General features: G+C 36.3%; 1 protein-coding gene across 5 annotated transcripts in view; it reads right to left on the bottom strand.

Moving 5' to 3' along the window:
- Positions 1 to 285: 285 nt before the first annotated feature.
- LOC128247107 (uncharacterized) overlaps positions 286 to 24,726 on the bottom strand; it is a 109,324-nt gene continuing 84,883 nt past the window's right edge. For all 5 annotated transcript variants that reach the window (XR_016239188.1, XR_016239187.1, XR_016239185.1 and 2 more), the window contains one exon: positions 286 to 1,455. Coding sequence is in view for 1 of the 5 variants with exons in the window: in XM_089346076.1 (XP_089202202.1) it covers positions 1,449 to 1,455 (7 nt within the window). In the remaining 4 variants the exon portion in view is untranslated. The remainder of the gene's footprint in view (positions 1,456 to 24,726) is intronic.

The following is a 24,726-nucleotide window of genomic DNA, read 5'->3' on the forward strand; positions in this document are numbered from 1 at the left end:
GGGCCTCTCGCTCAGAGTAAAAGGAAGACTGTATGACGCATGTGTACGAACAACCATGCTACATGGCAGTGAAACATGGGTTGTGACTGCTGAGGACATGCATCAGCTCGCAAGGAATGAAGCCAGCATGCTCCGATGGATGAGTAATGTCAGTGTGCATTCCAGACAGAGTGTAAGTATCTTGAGAGAAAAGTTGAACCTAAGAAGCATCAGTTGTGTGCAAAGAGAGACGATTGCGCTGGTATGGACATGTGGTGAGAATGGATGAGGATAGCTGTGTGAAAAATTGCCACACCCTAGCGGTTGAGGGAACCCATGGAAGAGGCAGGCCCAGGAAGACCTGGGATGAGGTGGTGAAGCATGACCTCCGAACATTAGGCCTCACCGAGGCAATGACTTCTGACCGAGACCTCTGGAAATATGCCGTGCATGAGAAGACCCGGCAAGCCAAGTGAGACCAAAATCCAAGGCCTCTGCCAGGGATGTAACCAGCCCACTTATGCATAACATTCCTTCTTTGGACACTAAACTCCGCTTGTGAAGACTTGTTGAGGTAATTGAAATCGAAATCGAACTAAATTTGTAGACTGGCACCCATGCCAATATCTTCATTGAGCACTAAACTCGGCTTGCGAAGACCTGTTGGGGCAAGCGAAAGCGAAATCGTGATGGCACCAGTACCAGTAAATCACTAAGAGCACCGTCCGAGCGTGATCGTTGCCAGAGCACCAGCTGTCTGGCTTTCGTGCTGGTGGCATGTAAATAGCACCATTTGAGCGTGACCGTTACCAACGTCGCCTTCCTGGCACTTGTGCCAGTGGCACATGAAAAGACATTCGAGCGAGTTCATTGCCAGTACCGCTGGACTGGCTCCTGTGCAGGTGGCACGTAAAATACACCATTTCGAGCATGGCAGTTGCCAGTACCGCCTGACTGGCCTTCGTGCTGGTGGCACGTAAAAGCACCCACTACACTCTCTGAGTGGTTGGCGTTAGGAAGGGCATCCAGCTGTAGAAACTCTGCCAAATCAGATTGGAGCCTGGTGTAGCCATCTGGTTTACCAGTCCTCAGTCAAATCGTCCAACCCATGCTAGCATGGAAAGCGGACGTTAAACGATGATGATGATGATAGGTTTACATATTTATAAATATACGCCATTGTTTTCCTCTTTCCCTCCAACACTTTCTACGGAAAAGGCTGATCTTTGGTAAAGATCACTGAAGACACTTTTTATAGAAAAGGCCGATATTTCGGACTGGTATCGAAAGATTGCCAAATATTATTTTCTGTACATGTTGATTTTTAAAGAGTTCATTAGTGAGTGACTGGATATTTGAAGACATTTTGACAATAAGTGAGGAATTGCCCACCCTCCTTACCAACCCTTCTTCTGTATGGTTGTTTGGTCTGTTAGGAATTGCAGTTAATTATCTCTAAGATTGTTCCTTCAAGTCCTGAAAATAGAAGGTTCGGAACATCAACCATATAAGCCTAGATACATACTAGATGGAAAAAAAAAGACAGCAACAACAAAAAATAAAGAAAGCAAAAAACAAAAATATGAATGGTCAGATCTGGAATGTGTTTGATCATAACTGTTTAGTCAGGGGTGGTTTGGGGCTTAGCAACAAGAGTAACAACAACAACAGCAACAACAACAACCATACATGGAAAAGGTCACCTGCATTTTTATTGACCATAACAAAAACAAAATGCAAATGGAAAAACAAACTCTCCACCACGCAGTCATCTAGAAGAGACCCATTACAAGAAAATTCCTTAATTTTATTCTATTTCCCTCTTTTGTCGAGAAAAATCAATATTGGCATGTATGTACATTGCAGGTGGGTGGGGGTAGGTCTAAGGTTAGAAGGGGAAATAGTAAACAAATTAAAATAAAATAAAATAAAATACATAGATGTGAAAGGGACGTCAAATGATGGTGCCAAGTTACCAATGTTCGTAATGGGGTAGTGCCAGGAATAACAATTGACCGAGAAAACTACACTCTCAGCACCAACGTTTTGATGATATAATTATTAGATTGAAACAGATTAGATTTAATAATCTGCTGTATCCCTTCTCTTTTCCTTTCTCTTCCTCTTCTTGTGTATGTACGCACTCACACTTATGTATGTATGTATGTATATGTCTATTATATATATATGAATATGTGTGTGAGTGTGTATGTATATATGCATATATATATATATATATATATATATATATATATATATATACATACATACACACATATATACATGCATATATACATACACACATATACATACATGTATATATGTACATACATACATACATATATATATATATGTATATCAATATAGATATGGATAAATAGAGATATATATATATATATATATATAAAGAGACATATAAAAATACATATATACATACACACATATATAGATACAGATACATGCATACACATATATATATATATGTATATCAATATAGATATGGATAAATAGAGATATATATATATATATATATATAAAGAGACATAAAAATACATATATACATACACACATATATAGATACAGATACATGCATACATATATATATATATATATATACATACATACATATACATGCACACATACACACACATGGAATCAACTTTGTACATATATATATGGTTGTATTTGTTCACGGGTATATGGCTGTATTTGTTCACATCATTTATGTGTCTGTGTGTTTGTAATATGCTTTTGTATGTGTGTTTGTGAGTACAGACATGCGTAGGGCAGGAAATGTTAACTATTTAAGTACATTCCTGACATCTAGATTATCGGCAGCGTAACCCTTCCTCCATCAAAGAAAATGAAATAGATCTCCTCATGAAAAAAAAAAAAATCCATCTCTTACATTTCTTAAAAAATACTCTAAAAAAAAAAAAAAAAAAGAAGGTAAGTAACTAAAAATGACTTAGAAATAATAATAATAATAATAATAATAATGATAATAATAACAATTATTATTCTTACTATTATTATTATTATTATTAATATTTCATTGTTTTAAGAAATCAAAAAAAAAAAAAATAAGGCACATTAAGGGTTCTTTTTGGGATCCTTTTGGGGGTCCTTTTAACATCAGTCCTATTGGTGACTAGGAAAAACATTAAAGCCAATCAAAAATTAAAAGTAATAAATTCTGTTTTTATATTTTTCTTTTTTTTAATTTTCAATAATTGTAAGAATTTTACAGTTAAATAACCAGAATTCAACTAAATTTTACAGGTAATTTTGGGAATTTTCGGGAATTAATGTCTTCTGTTTTTTTTTTTAGTTTTATTTTAGCTCATTTTCAGTTGGTTTTTTTTTATATATTTATATTTTTTGTTTCATCTATTTTTAGTAAGATATTCTTTAGAATACTTATATAAAGGAAATTGTGAATGGTAAGAATATTTCGGTCACACAATGTAATCAAAGAAAATTCAAAAGCTGTTTAGGCTATCAGTATCAGGTGTAAAAATGAAGTGATTTTGTCTTGGATTTATTTATTTTTTTTGTTTTGTATTGTTTTTGCCATTCCTGGTTGAACTCTTTATGAGTTCTTGACATATGATTGGTTAGTGGTGGTGGTTTTGTGGATGAAAATTAAGTGGAATTTAGAAGAAAATTTGGAGAAATTAATAGCAAAATAAATAAATAAATAAATATGATAAACTGCAAGTATAAATAATAATAATGATAATGATAATAATAATAATAGGATTGAGAAAGTGAGTAAGGAAATGTAAAAATGCATTTGGAAGAATTAAGATAATCAAGAAAAATTAAAAAGAATTAAGGAGAATGAAAAAGAAGTATGAAAGGGGAGAAGGAGGAGGAGGAGGAAGAAGGAGAAGAAGAAGGAGGAAGAAAAAGAGGGGAAGAAGCAAAAAGAAGAAATGACTGGTCATGATGATGATGTGATGAAGAAGAAAAGTGAGGAGGAGGAAACAAAAAAGTGAGGATGGTGATATGCCAGTGTGTCACGTTGTGATTTTATCGAATTATTCCTAAAAAAAAAAAGAAATTAAAATAAAATAAAATTAAAATATCTATCTGATCCACTATTCATAATAATTGGCATTTGAACACTGAGAATGGGGCTTCAATTTAGTTAGCAACCTATATGGAGAAAGAGACGAAGAAAGGAAGAATGAGATGAGAGAAATAATGAAAAGAAAGAGAGAGAAAAAAAGATAAAGAAAACTGAGAGAAAAGATGCAGGCAAAAAAGAGTATGAAAAGAAAAACATAAATAAAACAAACAAAAATGAAAAGGAAATTAGTGCCGGTATTGAGATAGAGGCGTTGGAGGTAGGCAAAACAGCGTTTATCACATCAAGGCTAGCAAAAGATGGAGTCAAAGCAATTGATGTTATCAGGCTGATAATTACAAGAAGTGTAATATAACGTGAGTTATTTTGCAAGTTCCTTATCGTCTGATGTTCCAATTGCTTCACATTATTAGTAAAACTAACCTCTAATTTCTGCTTCCATTTATTATTACCATCAACCAACCAGATACTTGCAGTGATTACAGGAGAGAAGAGACAAAAAGAAAAAGGAAAACGGAGGAGGAGGAGAATCCAAGAACAAAAGGTGAAATAAATAAATGAAAAAAATAAAGGAACGAGAAATAAAAAAAAAAGACCAAAGCAAAAAATAAAAAGAAAGCCAAGAACATCGCCAATACAAAAGAGGAGGGACTTTAACAATGAATAATAGAACTGCGGCAGGTTCTTATATCAAATATTATATTATATTATATTATAATAGAGGTCTCTTTCAGCTGATGAAAAGGTTTTGAAAGGAAGAAGGAAAAAACAAGAGAAGGAGAAGAAGAGAGAGACAGAGAGAGGCGTAGCAGGGGAGCTTATTATAGATGATCTTTTATTCTATGAGCTGTGTTTTAGCAGCCATTTTGAGACAAGGAGTTTAAACTGGCTATTCAGAGTCTGTCCAATAACAATGATTGGTGTTTTCACATCCCATTATCAAAGGTGGGAGGTCAGAGGTGTATGTTAGATCCATATGAAAAAGAAAAGAAAAGAAAAGAAAAAAAAACGATATAAAATATACAAATAAAAAAAAATACAACTAAGATACATTTCCCTCTCTTTTTCCATTCAATATCAAGTGAGATGCTGTAGCAAATGATGTAATTACTTGTGGTGATCGTAATGGTTTGAGGAGTGGGGATTAAGAAGGGCATTAATAGTGTTGGCCAAGATACTAGTGATGGGGATGGGGTAGTGGTTATGGTGGGGTTGATAGCGATCCACATGTATAGCTGACTATGTACTCTCCCATTTATTTTATTTTTATAGTCTTTTGCCGTTGTATTTTTTCCCAAAATATTTAATATAAAATAATATTATCTGTTACAAGAATGATTTGAGACAAAAAAGATGCCCAGAATTAAAACTTTGGTTATGTAAAGCATCACATCTTCAGTGCAAACAAGTACTGCATCCCTCAATAATTAGGGTCCACAAGGGAATACTGTTCTCCACATCTGAGACAGCCCTCCCACTGCAAATACAAGCATCCTAGGTCACACCCAGAGAAAGGTCGCTCAAGCTGTCTCTTCTATCTCCACTTTTTTCTACCACTACTGAAATGACCTCTCCTTTTCGGCACTGGATGATCTCATGCTGCCTCTACTCAGGCACCCCTAACTCACTCATTTCTCTTCCCCTCGTCTCCCCTGTTATGTCCAAACACCAGGTGCTGCATTAACCCCTAAACTTTATCTGTCTTCTTCCAGAATTTGATAAAGCTCCTTCAATGAGAATTTAAAGTCTAAAAGCAACAATCAGTTGAGATAACTCCAATAAAATCTGTTACTCTTTTACTTGTTTCAGTCTTTTGACTGGCCATGCTGGAGCACCACCTTTTAGTCGAACAAATCGACCCCAGGACTTATTCTTTAGAAGCCTAGTACTTATTCTATCGATCACTTTTGCCGAACCGCTAAGTTACGGGGACATAAACACACCAGCATCGGTTGTCAAGCGATGTTGGGGGGACAAACACACAAACATACACACACACATACATATATATATACACATATATACGACGGGCTTCTTTCAGTTTCCGTCTACCAAATCCACTCACAAGGCTTTGGTCGGCCCGAGGCTATAGTAGAAGACACTTGCCCAAGATGCCGCGCAGTGGGACTGAACCCGGGACCATGTGGGTGGTAAGCTAGCTACTTACCACACAGCCACTCCTACGCCTATTGTTGGTCAAAATATTTAGACAGTTATAGCCAATGTTCGTCAATTTAGTTTTTAACTCCTTTGTGTTTAAACTGGCCATAGCTGGCTTAAATATTCCACCTGTTCTTACATTCAGACTGGCCAGACCCTGCCTCTCTTTCACCTATCCTACAATGCCATTTTAAAAATAAACAATCACATCATCAAAATTTTGAAGCTACAAGATAATGTTTCATTAATTCAAAACAAATAAACTTTACGTTTACATGGGTAGGCATTGCTCTGTGGTAAAAAGCTTGCTTCCCTACCATATGGTTCTGGATTCACTCCCACTGTGTGGCATCTTGGACAAGTGTCTTTTACTATAGTCTCGGACTGACCAAAGCCTTGTGAGTGGAGTTGAGAGACGGAAACTGAAAGAAGCCTGTTGTGTGTGTGTGTTATATGTCTATATATATATATATATATATATATATATATATATAAGAATAAAAAGTTTTGAATGGTACAACAATGCACTATAATACAAAAAATGGACTATGTACCTGCTGTCAGATAATTTCTGTGACCACATCATCCCTAACATCTGACCACCTAACTCCCCAGACAGCAACCCTCTTTGATTATTATGTGTGGGGTGCAGTTGAGTGAGAGACCAACAAAACTCCATGTTACACCAAAGATGAACTGAAGACAAGGATTATGGCAGCATTCTCCAACTTAAACAAAGAGACCATCCAGAAGAGCTGCAGGAAATTCTGAAGTCGTCTGGAAGCCATGGTTGAAGCCAATGGTGATTTTATTGAATAAATTTACTCTTTAGTATTTCAGGATATTTTAATGTAATTTTGGTAAACACATCTGTTAAAATGAGATGTCAGTGTTATTTTCATTTTTGCATAATTTAGATGACAGTTTATTCATTGCACCCTGTATATATATATATAAATATATACACACAGTCCTACTAACCCCAAGATTCCGAGTTTGATTCCAGGCAGTGACCTGAATAATAATAATAATAATAATAATAATAATAATAATATCAAAAAATACCTTAGGAATGCGAACCCAGGTTCGAAATTTCCCCAAGACACCCGATGAAGGCTGGAGGATATATCAGCCGAAACGTGTTAACAACAAACAAGATGAGGACAAATATCCGTCAAATGCAAATAATGTAAATTATGTGTATATATATATATACATACACACACACACATATATATATATATATGTATATACATATATATATATAAGGGGGTTCTGGAAAGTTCTTGCCCTTTAAGATATCATGAAATACCTAGTTAGAGGCCCAGCCTTGTGAGTTCTTTTTACAGGGCTTAGAAAAACTGAAGGACTACTGCAATAAGTGTGTGAATCTGAGAGGGGAATATATTGAATAAAATCATAATTAACTGACCCTTCAGTATTTTCTTTTACAGCCAGGAACATTTCAGCACCCTCTTGCATATCATCAGCATCGTTTTAACATTCATTTTTACATGCTGTCATGGGTTGGGTAGAATTTGTTGAGGTAGACTTTGTTTGGCCAGATGCTCTTCTTGCTGCCAACTACTCTTACTTACTTCCAATGAAGGTAATGTTTCCCCAAGACCAGATATGTTTTCACTGAAGACTGGAAATAAAGGATGCTGATTGGATGATGGTGACACTCATTTACGACTATCATGTGAAGTCGAGACAAAGAGACACCAACACACACACACACATATTATATATAAAAGAGTAAAGGGTAAAGACCTTCTTCAGTTTTGAATGACCATGGAATTGCACCTAGAAAGCTCCCCTCCAAGGCACAAGTCCAGGCAGGGTTGTTTGTGGAAGACCAGCAGTCGCCCATGCATACCATCCTCTTCCTTGCCACCGATGTTATCCAAGGGAAAGGCAAAGGCCGATACAGCTTGGTACCAGTGACGTTGCAAATCATTTCTACAGCTGAGTGAACTGGGGCAACATGAAATAAAGTGTTTTGCTCAAGAACACAACACACAGCCGGGATTGGGAATTGAACGCACTACCTCATGACTGTGAACCCGAAGCTCTAACCACTGAGTCATGTGCCTTCACACATATATATATATATATATGTATACACATACACACACACACAGGTGCCAAGTATGCAGGTATGTGGAGATAAATGAACAGGTAGAAAATACAAGAAAATCAGCTAAGATTTACGATGAAGAAGAGAGAGAGAGAGAGAGAGGAAAAGAGAAAGAGAGTAAGGTGAAGAGGAGAGCTAGGTGTTTGAATGCAAAAATGAATACTACTGAGAATGGAGGATGAGTGTTTCTCCAAGATGAAGATGAGTGTGTGATGAATATCTGAGAGGGGGGGGGGAGATCGTTGAGTGGGTGGGTGGGAGATGTGTTGAGTGAGACTCAGAGGGATAAATCTATCAATCTATATCGACAGAACAATAGCTGTATGGGTGTGTGTGTGTGAATAGAGGCGGGTGGAGGCTGCTTGTTATGATAATGGGTAATGTTATAACCATGTTAGTGTAACCAGAATTAGTGGGTCCCAAACTTATGATTTGCTTAATGTTATCAAACGATTATTGTTATCAGCAGAGCAAGAGAAATAATACAGACAGACAGACAGTTGAGTCGGTAGACAGACAGATAAACAACAGAGAGACAGACAGATGGATAGATAGACAGACAGATAAACAATAGATAAATAGACAGACAGATGAATAGATAGATGTGTGTGTGTGTGCATATATGTGTGAGCATGTGTATGAATGTGTATATAGCAAGAGAAGAGTGAGACAGAGAGGGAAATATATAGACAGACAGACAAATAGATAGATAGGTAAGTAGGTAGATAGATAGAGAGAGAGAGAGACAGACAGACAGATAGATAGATAGATCTGTATTTGAAATTAAACTAGTTCTCTCTCTCTCTCTCTCTTCTGTTCTCATTTGGTTAATTCAAATGACTTTTGGGAATTACAAGATAAGAGTAGAAAGAGAGATAGAGGTAAATAAGTGACCACCTAAAGGTGCCACTAATAAATTATTGATGTCTAAGTCCAGTGTACTGAAATAGTGAGATGTAGCCTTATGAACCATGTAGCCATGTAAGTGGTTAGTGTGGTAGTAATGGTGGTGTGTGTGTGTGTGTGTGCTGGTTGACGAAAGGCCAAGATGGCCAGATGAACTGGCAGGCAGGCAGGTAGGCAGGCTGGCTGGCAGATCTAGTGAAGCAAGAGAGAGTCACTTCATAAATCTCCCAATTTCTGTCGGTGTGTTTTCAAGGATAACTCACCAAATCTTTGGTCCCACAGCTCTCGGAATGTGTGTGAATGCGCGCGTGTGTGTGTGTGTGTGAAAAGGTCAAGGGAGAAGGTAAGATGAAGAAGAAGAAGAAGAGGAAGAGGAAGAAGAAGGTGGTGGTGGTAAGGATTAAGATAATGATATCACTTATGGTGATAACAACAATGATGATTATCAAAATAGAGATTATTAAAATGGAATTCCTCCTCGTCACGATCATTATAATATTCATTATTATCATCATCATAATTAATATCATCATGACAATAGAGAACGAAGGAATCTTCAATGTTGAAGATGATGATGATGACATTGGTAATAAAGATGTGTTACACAAAATAATAATTTCTTATTTTGACAAAAACGGCACAAAATTTAGGCTGAGGGGAATAGTTAACTAAATAGTGTCCCCAGTTACTGACTGGTATCTTATTTTATGAACCCTGGAAGAATGAAAAGCGAAGTTAATCTCAATGGAATTTGAACTCAGAAGGTAAAGGGCAGTAACTAAATGTAGGAAATTATAAATTGCTTCAAATTTTGGCCTACAAATGCCTGCAATTTTAGGGAGAGGAGGAAAGTCAATTTCACTGACTCATGTTCAACTGGTACTTTATTTTAATGTCCCTGAAATAAAAAAGGCAAAATTGGTCTCAATGAGGTTTGAACTCGGAATGTAAAGAGCCACAATAAATGCCACTAAGAATTTTTTTTCAACTTGATAACCATTCTACCAGTTCACTGCTTCGTAATAATAATTGCTTCAAATTTTGGCATAAGGTCAGCAATTTAGAAGGAAGGTGTGCAAATCGCTTAAAGTGCTTGACTTTTTATTCTTTTATTTGTTTCAGACATTTGACTGTGGCCATGCTGAAGCTCCACTTTTAGTCAAACAAATTGACCCCAGGACTTATTCTTTGTAAGCAGGTGGCATGTTAAATGCACCATTTTGAGCGTGGCCATTGCCAGTACCGCCTGACTGGCTTTCGTGCCGGTGGCAAGTAAAAGCACCCACTACACTCTCAGAGTGGTTGGCGTTGGGAAGGGCATCCAGCTGTAGAAACTCTGCTAAATCAGATTGGAGCCTGGTGTAGCCATCTGGTTCACCAGTCCTCAGTCAAATCGTCCAACCCATGCTAGCATGGAAAGCAGATGTTAAACGATGATGATGATACACATAGTCCATCATATATATATATATATATATATATATATATATATATATATATATATATATATATATATATATACATACATACATACATACAAGAAATTTTCAGATCAAGTATCGAAGATACACATTCAGTTTCATACCCATTGTTTCGGAAAAACATGTTATGTACTAAACTGCCAAGACCAAAGTTTAACTACTTAATTCATAAGCTACAAGTGGCTGTGACATCTGGCAATTTTCTTTCTTCTACAACCTAGCTACTGGCAAGGCAGCCAGTCAAAAATAAGCTAAAAATTAATTGAAGGAGTGAATACATGCTTGCATAGATCCATCATCATCGTTTATCGTTTAACGTCTGCTTTCCATGCTAGCATGGGTTGGACGATTTGACTGAGGACTGGTGAACCAGATGACTACACCAGGCTCCAATCTGATTTGGCGGAGTTTCTACAGCTGGATGCCCTTCCTAACGCCAACTACTCCGAGAGTGTAGTGGGTGCACATATTTGTAAAACACTCCAACTTCACTTTTTTTTAGCTTAATGGGCTGAACACATGTACACAGTCACTTGTATATATGAAAACACACACACTTATACACACAATAAGCAATGAAACACAGTCACTTGATTACTGAAGTGGCATGCAAACACACATGTACCTATTTGTATACACCACTCAATTCAGATACCCAGCTTTTTTCTTGAGTTAAACAAAAGAATCCTGTTACTTTGAACTTGTCAAAGAACAAAGAAAAATCAAAAAATGCTTAAATAAATTGCTGAGAAAATATACATATGTTTCTACCTATCTATCTGTCTGTCTATCTATATAGCCACTACACCTTTTTTTTCTCTCCTTGTTTCTTTCTGTGGAAGAGTGTAGGCTCGAAATGTTAAAGATTTTTTCACTTCCCAAGCATTAAACTAATACATCTGTTTGTTGTTTACACCACCTGTCTTCATCTTTTGTTGTTTTGTGAATTCTCCCCCTATTTATAAATATATATATGTTTATATATAACGATGACCACTAGGTGGACATTTAATGTGCTCTTCTAGCACATTAAAGTTCTTTTGAGAACTATTAGGTCTTAGTAGACACAACATGTGATCTTCTTCTAGCACATTAAATGTCCACCTAGTGGTCATCGTTATATATAAACATATACATTAATCCCCTAAGATCTCAGATATTTTTTTCTGAATCTCTCTGATTCTTTCAATGTGATAGCTTCCTGGTAATAAATCGATATTAATTAATATCTGATTTTTTACCCTATGTTTTAATTATATGTATATATATATATATATATATATATATATATATATATACGCACACACACACACACAAACATACAGGAACAAGCTTCATAAAGGTGAGCCTATTACAGAAATAACAGCATACAAACATAGTCCTAAAATACACATGCCAATAGTACAGAAGACATCACATATAATAAAAGGCCAAATGTCTATTACTCCTATGTTACCTCACAGTAAGGCTGAAATATGAATGATTGAAATGTGTTCTCAATGAAATATTTCAAGAAGAAATCAGAGTAATTTGTTTTTAATAGACTTACTATGGGACAGGTAATATATGACAAATATCCATAAGAAATCTATTGAAATGATGGTGACAGTTATTAACAATATAGACAGGGAATTATTTCTTCATTCTGGCAAATAAATGCATGCTTACATGCCCTTTTCACAATCAGATGGTAATATCTTAAAATAAAATCAATGAACAGAAAAATACTTTTATGGATTATAGAAAACTGGGGAAAATCATTGATCCATTGAAAACTACGAGTTATGTGATGATACTTATCAGATGCAAATGAAAATGAAAAAACAGAAAAAAGAAATATATTTAGAGATAATAAAAACAGAACGTTTGAATACAAATTGATGACCTTCAAACAGGAGTTTAAAACTACTTATGAAAATCTCTGTCATCAGAAGAGAGTAACAGAAAGAAAAATAATAAATAAAAAGTTCAGTTGAAATCAATCAAATAAGGAGACAGTCTGTAAAAGTCACAGAAACCCCTTCTCATGAAGATATGCATTTATTCTAGAAAAAAAATTTTAGAGAGAAAAAGGTGTTTAACGAGAATACAATGTGGCTAAAAGAAATCAGAAAGAAGTATTTTTCTTCATTATACCATAAATGCGTGGAGGCACAATGGCCCAGTGGTTAGGGCAGTGGACTCGCAATCATAGGATCACGGTTTCGATTCCCAGACCGGGCATTGTGAGTGTTTATTGAGCGAAAACACCTAAAGCTCCACGAGGCTCCGGCAGGGGATGGTGGTGAACCCTGCTGTACTCTTTCACCACAACTTTCTCTCACTCTTACTTCCTGTTTCTGTTGTGCCTGTAATTCAAAGGGTCAGCCTTGTCACACTGTGTCACGCTGAATCTCCCCGAGAACTACGTTAAGGGTACACGTGTCTGTGGAGTGCTCAGCCACTTGCATGTTAATTTCCCGAGCAAGCTGTTCCGTTGATCAGATCAACTGGAACCCTCGACGTTGTAAGCGGCGGAATGCCAACAACAACAACCATAAATTCAAAGTACTTTGATACATTAATAGAAAAAGCACCAGGAAGAGATTACATTATTGGTTACTTATACAAAAAGTAAACTTATATCACAGATTATTTTATTGACTTTTACTAGCAATCATGGAATGGTGATATAAATTTACAGAGCTGGCTGATATTGGTAGAAACAACCATGATGCAAAATAAATAAGCAAAAAGTAAACAAATAAATAAATAAAATAATAATAGCTTAATTAATTAAAAAGCCACTTACGTGGTGAAAAACAACAGACTAATTTCAGATCAGAATTTAATTAAAAATCTATATGGCATATCTGAATGCACTCCTCACATTATCATCACAGCTAAACAAAGCCATCACCCAGAAATTAAATATAAGAGGTGTTGCATTGTCACTGGAGGATAAATTATTATAGGGGTATATTTTAGGGAGAAAGCTTCTCTGAGACACTAGTTATAGTCACAATGTAATCTCTAATTTAAAAAAAAATTTTTTATTCTTAGCTGAGAAAAACCTAAAGTGGCGTATGTAACTAACCTGCAAAAGGGACAGAAAAATGCCAGACTGAGACATAGCTTCTTTGAAAATGGCATAAAACTAAATGCCAATTTACAAAGAAAAATTAGGAACGGCATGAAGATGAATCTTCACATGATTACGACATGCCAAAATAAAACAGAAATGGAGGTAGAGCATTAAGTGAAAACTAAAAACCGCTCAAGCAACATGTCTGTTCATGATCTATTTCTCTGATGGATGAAAGCCTTATCTTCTGATGTCGTTTGTAACAGGAAATGTAATGCTTGAAAAAAAGTATTGTCCTAAGGTAAATTAATGGCAGACAATACTTTTGCTAGATAGAAAGCTAGATGAGATCTGAGCCACTGTTGTTAAACTATGAGAACTGTTGTTAAACTATGAGACCTGAGCCATTGCTGTAAACTATTAAACACCACCAGAAATTTCAACAGCAATAGTGATACTGAGTGCATCTTCCTAAAAAAAAAAAAAATGAAGAAAATAGGAGGTAGAGGCTCAGTACTGATTCAAACAACATTCTAATGTCATGCATGTAAAAGATCCACTGATTCATGGATCAAATTGGCATACAAAAGGCAAATAACACCATGAAACCATTGCTTAACTGATGATGAAGGATACACATACAGAGAAGTTACAGCTCTGTAGTCAAAGAGCTTTAGATGAAAAGGTTTACTTTAATCAAAAGAAGATCAAGACTAGCAATGATGTAAGAACATCGGGGAGACAGTATATAGATAATAGAGTAGTCTATCAAAATTTATGAGTACATAGATCAATCTACAAACTAGTGTTCCTTAGATCTACATTAGCTCTCATTTTGAAGGGTATGATACTTTTACAACTCAGGAATAGGAAATAACAAATTATCTGATGTATAGAAAAGAAAGGTATGCATGTAAAACATTGAGATATGCTAACTGATGTAGACTCTCTGGAATTTACACCAAAGATGCAAAAAAAAAAAAACCACCCTCATTAGCAGTTGTCCAAAAATGCAACTATTTGTTCATGAGGCATGATATTGTGGTCAAAACAATATTCAATGCTATCTGCAGAAAGGGTAGTTTTGAAGATAAAAATATAAGAAGTTGCAGTAAGGTAGAGGGCATACTCGTTCATTATATAAAAGAATGTTTGTGGAATGTTTTTGTTAAAAACCTCTTAAATAGAAACATAACAGACCAGACATAATGATCTGTGACAAAGAAAAGAAAGCATATTCAGTGGTAGAAACCAATTGTTCCACAGACCTTAACATATGTTGAAGATAAAATAAAAATAAAATATACATGCTGAGCTAATGAGAAATTTCTGATTATGTCTGAAGTTTTATACCGGAGACTAATGTTGAGAAGTTGGTCTTCACACAGCCATAAAGTACACGCTTAATAAAGGAATTTCAATTAAAAGCCAATCAATGGAATGAAAATATGTAAAATATTCTAAAAATTAAGGTTGTAATAAGTATGCATACATAAGAATAAATATACAAGCATATGCTTATATACATATACACACAAGCAATGACATGTGTGCATACACATGTATTTACAATTACATACATATGCCTGAATGTATAATGCATACATATAACATTTATGCATCAGAACACACACACATATATATATACATATATACACACACACACACATGAGGAAAGATATATATATATATATATATATATATATATATATATATATATATATATAGCAAGTATCAAAAGAGGGGTACAACAAAATGAGGTTGTTGACTGTTTGCATAACTTGGAAATATGTACATATTTGGAGCTTTTACATTGGTTGTTGTATTAATTGCAGGACAATGACAAGGTAAAGTGCATGATTGCATAATGGTTCTTGTGTCATTATGTAATTATTTCTACATTTTGGTGAAACACGTGTATGTCCTATAAAGCATTGAATACCACACTTGCTTACTGCTTATTGTTTTTTTCCTATATGAAGCAAATACATATAAAAACAACAAAAGCCAAAGAGATGTTCACATCCACAGTTAATTTTATCAGATTGACACTCAAAGAGAGAAATATAGTTATAGAGCAAACTGTTAACATTTCAGGCACAGTCTTTCATTAAATATAAAAGGAAAATCAAAAGGCAGATCAAGAAGAGAGGAAAGGAGATACAATAGAAAAGAGAGCCTGATGAAAAACGCACAGGGGTTAGGTTCACATGTTTGATCCCTGATTAACCAGAAATGTGTGTGGTAATTGTGATTTCAATGACAAGAGAGTGATGCAAGAGTGTATATTGGTGTTGGTGTGTGTGTGTGAAAGAGAGAGAGAGTGCATATGGGTGAGGTTACATATATATGTAGTGTACATGTATATATATATATCGAGAAAATTATGTGGATAAACAAATTAGATACATTAAATATATTAGATATAATAGTCTGGGTATGAAATACAAAATATGTACATATGTATACATGCAAAACGAGAGAAAACAAATGGTGGAGACTCTCAGATGATGAATTTCTAAGTATAAATATATATATATTTATATTAATAGGTCCAACTTACACAGAGTGCAAACAATAGAGAAAATTAATGAGGAGGAAGAAAGGTGTTATAAGTCCCTTATATATACAAGTGTCTGTGTATGTGTGTGAGTGTGTTTGGCTAGTGAGATTAGCAGTGTATGTGTGTGTGCAATCATTTTTATGTGGGCTAGTGTCGAAGTGGTTGCATGTACATGTTTGTATGTGTGGGTGTAACTTAGTGCATAGTGTGGATAAGGTAAGCATATGTGCATGTGTCCATGAATACAACAGTGGTAAGCAGGACACAGTCAAACTCGAAGCGTTTATTGAGAAGTCCTCTTCACCGTCACGAACAAAACACCTTTCCATAACAACTGACCATAAAAACCTAATTACCATCCCACTCAAAAGCACAGACTCAAAGATGATTTTAACCCAACAGAGACTATATAAAGGCAAAACTAACTCTGATGCTGGTTTAGCAGGGTGAAACTTCGAAGTCATTTCAACAACATTCTTGTATTAAGAATAATAAATTTGTACTCTACAAAAGTATAAAGTAACATATCAGATTAATGTAAAATTGCTTTTGCTATAACTGAACATAAAAGCAAACATTAATATGTGTGTGTGTGTGTGTGTGCACGCGCGTGCACACGTGCATACACACGCACACACAAATTTTTAGAGTGTCACTCATTATTACACTGCAACCATGTGGGATCAAAAAACTGACCTCAGTACTTATTTTTAAGCTAGTACTTATTCTATCAGTCTATTTTTCTGAACTACTAATTGTAAGGGATATAAAGAAACCAATATCAGTTGTCAGATGGTGAGTGGGGTAAAGAAACGCATACACACACACACATCCAATGAGCTTGTCACAGTGTCTGTCTCACAAATTCATTGGTTGATCTATGTCTACGGTAGAAGTCACTTGCTCAATGTACTGCAAGTGACTTCTGGCAGAAACGGCGAGCTGGCAGAAATGTTAGCACGCCGGGCGAAATACTTAGCGGTATTTCGTCTGCTGTTACGTTCTGAGTTCAAATTCCGCCGAGGTCGACTTTGCCTTTCATCCTCTCGGGGTCGATAAATTAAGTACCAGTTATGCACTGAGGTTGATGTAATCGACTTAATCTCTTTGTCTGTCCTTGTTTGTCCCCTCTATGTTTAGCCCCTTGTGGGCATAAAGAAATAAGAAACAATGTGGTTACAAAGCAAACTTCTTAACCACATAGTTATACATGTATACTTTCTAACTCTTTAACTTGTTTCAACTTTAAAGCTGTGGTCATGCTGGGGCATCACTGTATACGTTTATCAGTGTAAATCAGTGTCAATGCTAAGTGGCATTTAGGTTACTTCTTTAATAGATATAACTTGATGCAATGGCTTTAACCGTCCAATAAATAGAATTCAATAAAATTAGTTCCATGTGAGTTCAAAATGATTGTTTAACCACTAACAGATGATTGTTTAACCACAGTGCTCTAACCACTAAGCCATGTGCCCTACAGATGGCATATTTGCTAACTGACTTGTAGACATTTGGCTAATTGCTGCAGAAACTTATGCCACTCACTGTGGAATTCAATGACTATTGCAATCCACAATCTCACTGACTATAATCTTGTATCTGTTGTCATCACAATAACATGTTTTGATTGTTTTTTGTTTTGTTAGTTACTACTCTCATCTCTTATTGAGATTTTCCAACTGGCTACTTTGCTTGTTGAATATCTTTGACTGATGGCCATTTTGTTTTCTATATATTGTAAGCTGGAATGGACTCTTCCTATCTCTCTAGCAGTCAAGTGTTCATGACTGAGGAGGGTAGAAATAGCCTAAAACCAAGCTGGTCTCACAATCCTGTTGTCCGCTGGAAGATAGTGGGGGTTCACTCCCCTCCCTGCTAGCAATATGTACAGGGTGCAGGCTGCACCTATAACTAGCTGGCAGAAGATGTGCTGGGGGTTAAAAAGGTAGTAACATCAAACAGCCATATTGATGTGGCAATTAAATTTACTTGTCATATATTTATATTTGAACTTCCACAGTTCTGTCAACCAACCAAATATTTTGTTGTTATAGATGTCTGCCCAAGAGAGAGAGAGAGATGAATCAACTCCAAAAACTAGTCTGACATTTTATTTACCAAGTCTGAAAGGCTGAAAGACAGAGCTGAATTCAACAGGATTTGAACCTACAATCAGAGAGCAGGGACAATGTGTTCTTTCTAATACTCTAATAGTTTGCCACCAAAGGCAGACATTCAGCCAAATAACAACAACAAAAAGGAAAAAAAAAAAGCATCATCAACAACAACAACAACTAAAATGAAACAAATTATAATTGTCCGTATCATTCATTCAAATCCCCTTTGCAGAGCCTGCTTTATACCACTGCAGAAATCTTCAACAGCAAGATCAACAACAATTACAATTACTAAAATAACCTAAAAGTGGAATTGGCCTTGTAGTTGCAGTGGTAGTAGTGAGAGTAGTGGTGGTGGTGGTGGCGGTGGTTTTGGTAGCAGTGGTTAATGCATTATACTGTATGTTTGCTGTCTCTCGAGAGCAGCATTTTTGCTCTCTTCGGACTGATAGGCTTGTTCTTCAGTTGTGCTTTTGATAAAAGAGCAACTACTGGTCCCACTACATATTTTTTTCTTTTGTTTCATTTTAGCACCAAGATGTATCACACACACACACACACCTATTAATGCTATCACCATCACCAACACCACCATAAGCACTATTACCATCACCACGACCACCACCACCATTGGCTACATTCGTATTTCACACCCTCCCAGTCTTACCCCACAATCAGGCAAAGCTTCCATTCCATTCTTGTCTATCCTTCATCCACCAGGACTCATAACAGGAAAAAAAAAACCAACCCAAAACACAGAGGTGGTAGTGGTAGTCGTGGTGGTAGTGGTGGTGGTGGTAGTGGTGGTGGTGGTGGTGGTGATGGTGGTGGTTGATCGCAACGATAATGATGGCAATGATGGTGCTTATGATGGCAATGATGGTGCTTATGAGGATGATGATGATGATGACAACAGTGATGCTTATGATCATGATGGTGGTGATGGTGGCAACAACGATGCTTATGATGAACGATGGTAATGATCATGGCAACGATAATGATGATGCTGATAATGATGGTGAACCTCATGATGAAGAAGAGGAATATAGATTATGAAGAGATCCTATTTATAAGTCTTAAGTCATCATAATCGTACATCTGAGACTTAACACACAGAATGCTAGGCTGGATGGCTCTATGCCTGTTTCTGCATGTGTACACATGAGTATATGTATGTTTTTTTTTGTGCCAATGTATATCTTTGTATCTATGTATATGTGTGCTGGCATGAGTGTGTATGCACTTGTCCATGTGTGTGTGGGCATATCTCCAAGGGTGTGCATATGCATATGTGGGGATGTACATATATCCAAGTGTGTGTATATGTGTCTGTATGAATACATGTATGCTGTGTACATGTGTATGCATATTTTCAATTGTGTATGTCTGTGTGTGTGTGTGCCTGTAATTTTGTGTATGTACATGCTTTTGTTTGTGAATATGTGCCTGTGTGTGTGTCTATATTAATATGTGGGTATGGGTATGTGTGTGTGTGTGTGTGTAATGTATGTAAATGTACATGTAGTTTTTTGAGTATGTAAGTGTGTGTGTGGTTTTGTTTAGACTTAGATCAGTCTTGATTAAGCCGAATTTTTATTAAAAGCATTCCAGCCATGACCATCCCACCTGTTTTGCAGGCACAGTACATACACCCAAGACTACTTTATCTAAGTTATGTGCTCTATTCTCAAATTTGAAAGCATGGTAAGAGACAAATTTAGCTGTCATTTCTATCAGGTCAAACAATTGCATAGAAGCGTCAATGTTGGCTCAATTGTTGCAATGGAAGTGTGTGTATATGTATGTGTATGTGTGTGAATGTGTAAAGGGTAAAAACCCCACTTTAGTCATGAATGGCCCTGGGATTGCACCTAGAAAGTTCCCCTCCAAGGAACAAATCCAGGCAGACTGTAAAGACATGAAATGTTACTAAGCATTCTGTCGGATGTGCTAACGACTCCACAAGCTCGCCACCTTAAATAATAATAATAATAATAATAATAATAATATCAATAATAATCCCTATGATAATAATAATAATAATAATAAAAGTGTTTTGCGTAGGATGTGTGCAGTGCCCAGTAGTGCAATTTTCTGAATATATATAACATACAGAAAATTGCACTACTGGGCACTGCACACATCCTACACAAAACACTTTTAATACAGTAACCATAAGAGCATCACAGAAAATTACAGCACATACCCAAGGCACACAGAGTTGCGCTCGGTAGTGAAGTGAAAACACATTATAAAAATAAAATTACTGAATAATAATAATATCAATAATAATCTCAATAATAATAATAATAATAATAATAATATGTAAGAAGGAATATATTCACAGACACGGCAGAGCTGGGACCTACATACACTGGAAGCTATGCCAACACTATGGAATAACAACAGAAAAAAGATGGTATACGCACACGCCAGAAAAGTTCACAGAAAACAAGAAAGCAACCATACTCTGGGATATGCCAATACACACAGATAGAGAAATTAAGGCCAATGTCATGCACATATGGTTGTGATGCATGTGCCTGATGTACCCTTGTCAGACGGGTAGTCATGATGGGCATACTGGGCTTCGCATATTTTACCCCAGTGTCACTTTGATGGCAAAAAATTTTCAAGTGAGTTTATGTGTAATACCCAGGTTGAGCAGCATGATGGAAGTGCAGCAACTGTAGTTGCAAAGAAGGTGAAATCAATTGCAAAGCAAAATGCATTTGAACAATTGACTGATAAGTGGGAACAAAAACCTCTGCATGGCAAATATGTGGCCTATAGCAAACAAGCTGATGTAGATCAGAAACACACCCATCAGTGGCTACAGAGCTCAGGGCTTAAGGCAGAGAGTGAAGGCTTTATCTTAGCTGCCCAAGATCAGAACTTATTGACCCGGAACGATCAAGCCAATGTGATGAAAAATGGTACAAGCACAGTGCTGATACTTCCACAATGGGACCAAACCAGTGGACCACCTAATCTCTGGATGTAGAGTACAAATCAAGACACGACAGAGTTGGCCAATATCTACATTGGATAATGTGTTGGCATTATAAAATCAAAACTGCGGACAAATGGTACAAGCTTCACCCTGAAGCTGTAACTGAGGGAGGAAAATGTAACTATTTTTTGGGACTTCCCAGTATGTATAGACTGAACCATCAAAGCAAATAAACCAAATATTGCTGAGAAAGACCAAAACAGTAAAGTCTGTTTATTGATTGACACGAGCATAACCTGTGACCATAATATCTCGGCAAAAGATTTTGAGAAGCTCAGAAAATATAAAGATATGCTAATCGAAATCTAAAAGATATGGCATCTGAAGATGTCACATCTTTACAATACCAGTAATTGTAGGAGCACTTGGAATGATCAAAAAAGGAACTGAAAATTATTTTTAAATGATTCCTGGCTTACCATCCATGCAAGACGTGCAAAAGATTGTTTTAACTGGTATGCCACACGTATTGAGAAGAGCATTGTTACTGTGAATTTTCTTTCCTTTTTACTCCCTTTATTTTATTTGCTTACTTTTTTCCCCTTTTTCTCTATCACAGGACTTTGTAAATAAACAACCTGGTGTGTTTATTTTAATGGCCTACCAATGTATACAGTACGTTTCTCTGCCCTAGGTATCAGGAAGACACTCGGCAAAAAATGGAAACAGAATTGAAAGAAGATGTTAATGAAAATAATAATAATACAATTTAATATTTGTAGGTTGTAAGAGTAGAATTTTTTCTTTGACTTATGAGTGAATGAGTTCAAATAATAATAATAATAATAATAATAATAATAATAATAATAATAATAATAATAAAAAGATCAGTACATTATTTGTTAGACTTTGAAAACGCATTAATGTTTATAGTAACAAGCAGTGACATTGAACGAGACAATCTATTTAATAGCTATCTATTAATTCCATTAGAGGGCTCCCTGCTATACAATTTCTGTCATCATTATTACAACACCCATGATACACATTTAATTGAAGTCCCCATCATGCACATTTAATTTACAGTGACCACAGGGTACTAGTTGTATACACTTGTAATAACTGTTTACGATGTATAATGACAGCTTCATAGAACATCTTATACAAGTTTAAAATTGGACTGACTCGTCTATGTCAAGGCAATAAGAAATTTCATAGTTAACACTTTTAACCCTTTAGTATTTAAACAGACCATATCAGACCAAAATATTCTACTTGTTTCATGTTCAAACTGGGTAGATCCGATCCAGCCTATCACACTGACCCTACAATGCCGTTCTAAAAATAAGCAATCACATCATTAAAGTATCAGAGCTACAAGATAATGCAGGATTAATTCAAAACAATGTGAATAAATAAAAATTACATTTGACAGAGTAATCCAAATGCAAATGAGTTAAAGAGTAAAGACCCCTTTCAGTCATGGATGATCCTGGGATTGCACCTAGAAAGTTACCTTTCAAGGCACAAGTCCAGGCAAAGATGTTAATGGAAGACCAGCAGTCACCTCTCCATATCACTGATGTTATCCAAGGGAAAGGCAAAGGCCAATAGAGCTTGGCTCCAGTGACAATGCAACTCATTTCTACAGCTGAGTGAAGTGGAGTGAACATGAAATAAAGTGTCTCGCTCAAGAACACAACTCACAGCCCGATCTGAGAATCGAACTCACTACCTTATAATTATGAGCTCGACATTCTAACCTTGCATCATACATTAAGATATGATTTGCGCCTGTACCCAGGCAGAAGTACCCATTCCTGTGTCTTTATCGGCACAGTGGAGTGGTTTATTGTCTCCTCTTCGTTAACGAACCTTACCTCCACTGTGCCATACTTCCTTCCTTGCTTTTTAAACCAGACGATGTTCTTTTAGTTTTCTGTATCTTTCTTTGTCGATTATTATTCATTTAATGTGTTCCGAATATTTCTCTGGTGGCAACTTAACTCTTATGACCGATTTGAATTTTGTTATCCTTCTTTCAATTTCAGTACTTTTGATGTATATGACCATATGCCAGTTGTTCTTCCTCTGTTTTATCTCCTGTTTGTTTCAGCAATGGACCTGGGCTGTCCGAGCAAGTCTTTCTTTTTATTTCCTCTGCCAGTGTACCAAAAATTTCTTCTACATCTATGTCTTTTGCTTTGAGTTGCAGTGATGTTCCTGCTTCCTCATTGCCTTCTATTAGTAATGTTAGTGCTGCTGGTGTATCGAACCAGCTCCTTGTCACTTTCAACTCTCTCTCCTTCTCTTTTTGACTCTCTGGTGGAGAGCTCACATGCTCTTTCCTTTTCCTCCTTTTCACAACGGTGAATAATTCCTCCTCTCTGTTCTTCTCTCCTTCTGGCACCGCCACTTCGACACTCTGTTGCTTCTGCTCTTCCTCTTTATTTTCCTTCTAGCGGCACCTTGCTTTCACGTTCCTCTTTTGACCACAAAGATAATATGTTCGTGGTCTTCCTTCCACCATTGCTCTTAGTCTCATGTCGTCTGGTAAAATGATTTCTTCGGTGATTTCGTGTAAGTCTTTAAGGCTTACTTGTATGGTCATTTCCAGGCCATCCCCTCCATCAATTCACTTTTTTAGTTCTTGTAATTTTCAGTATTTTTGCTTCATCTTCCATTCTATGCATAACTGCTACCACCAGCCATGCTTCCTTAATCTCGTGGGGTACTCTGCCAATTCTTACTCTGGCCACGGATTTGTCACAGTAGGTTGGCAGAAGTACCCATTCCTGTGTCTTTATCAGCACAGTGGAGTGGTTTATTGCATCCTCTTTGTTAACGAACCTTACCTCCACTGTGCCATGCTTCCTTCCTCGCATATAAAATGTGGTTAACCCTTTTATGTCTTTGAGGTATCCCTCTATTACTTCTATTGAGACTATCTCTATCTTGTTAAAAGATGTGGATAGCGTTCTGTATACCACTGTCCTCTTTGCCACGTTATTGATTAGTTCCTCTGGTGGGGTCAGCTTCAAACTGGCTCCTTCACTTTCTATCAGTTTACTGCATTCTTTCCATTTTCTGGGCTCTATCTTGACCTCTTGCTCTTCCAGGGTGTTGGTATTTAAACCTTTTGTTGTAGCTGATGCATAACTGGCAGTTGGTTCCTGTTCCATCTCATCTCTGTTTTCCATTTCACCCATAATGGGGAAGAAAACAAACACAGAATCACACACCCCTAGGCAGGCAAAAACAGCAACA

This window comes from Octopus bimaculoides, chromosome 2 (genome assembly GCF_046866305.1).
Source record: "Octopus bimaculoides isolate indiv1 chromosome 2, ASM4686630v1, whole genome shotgun sequence".
Lineage (NCBI taxonomy): Eukaryota > Metazoa > Mollusca > Cephalopoda > Octopoda > Octopodidae > Octopus > Octopus bimaculoides.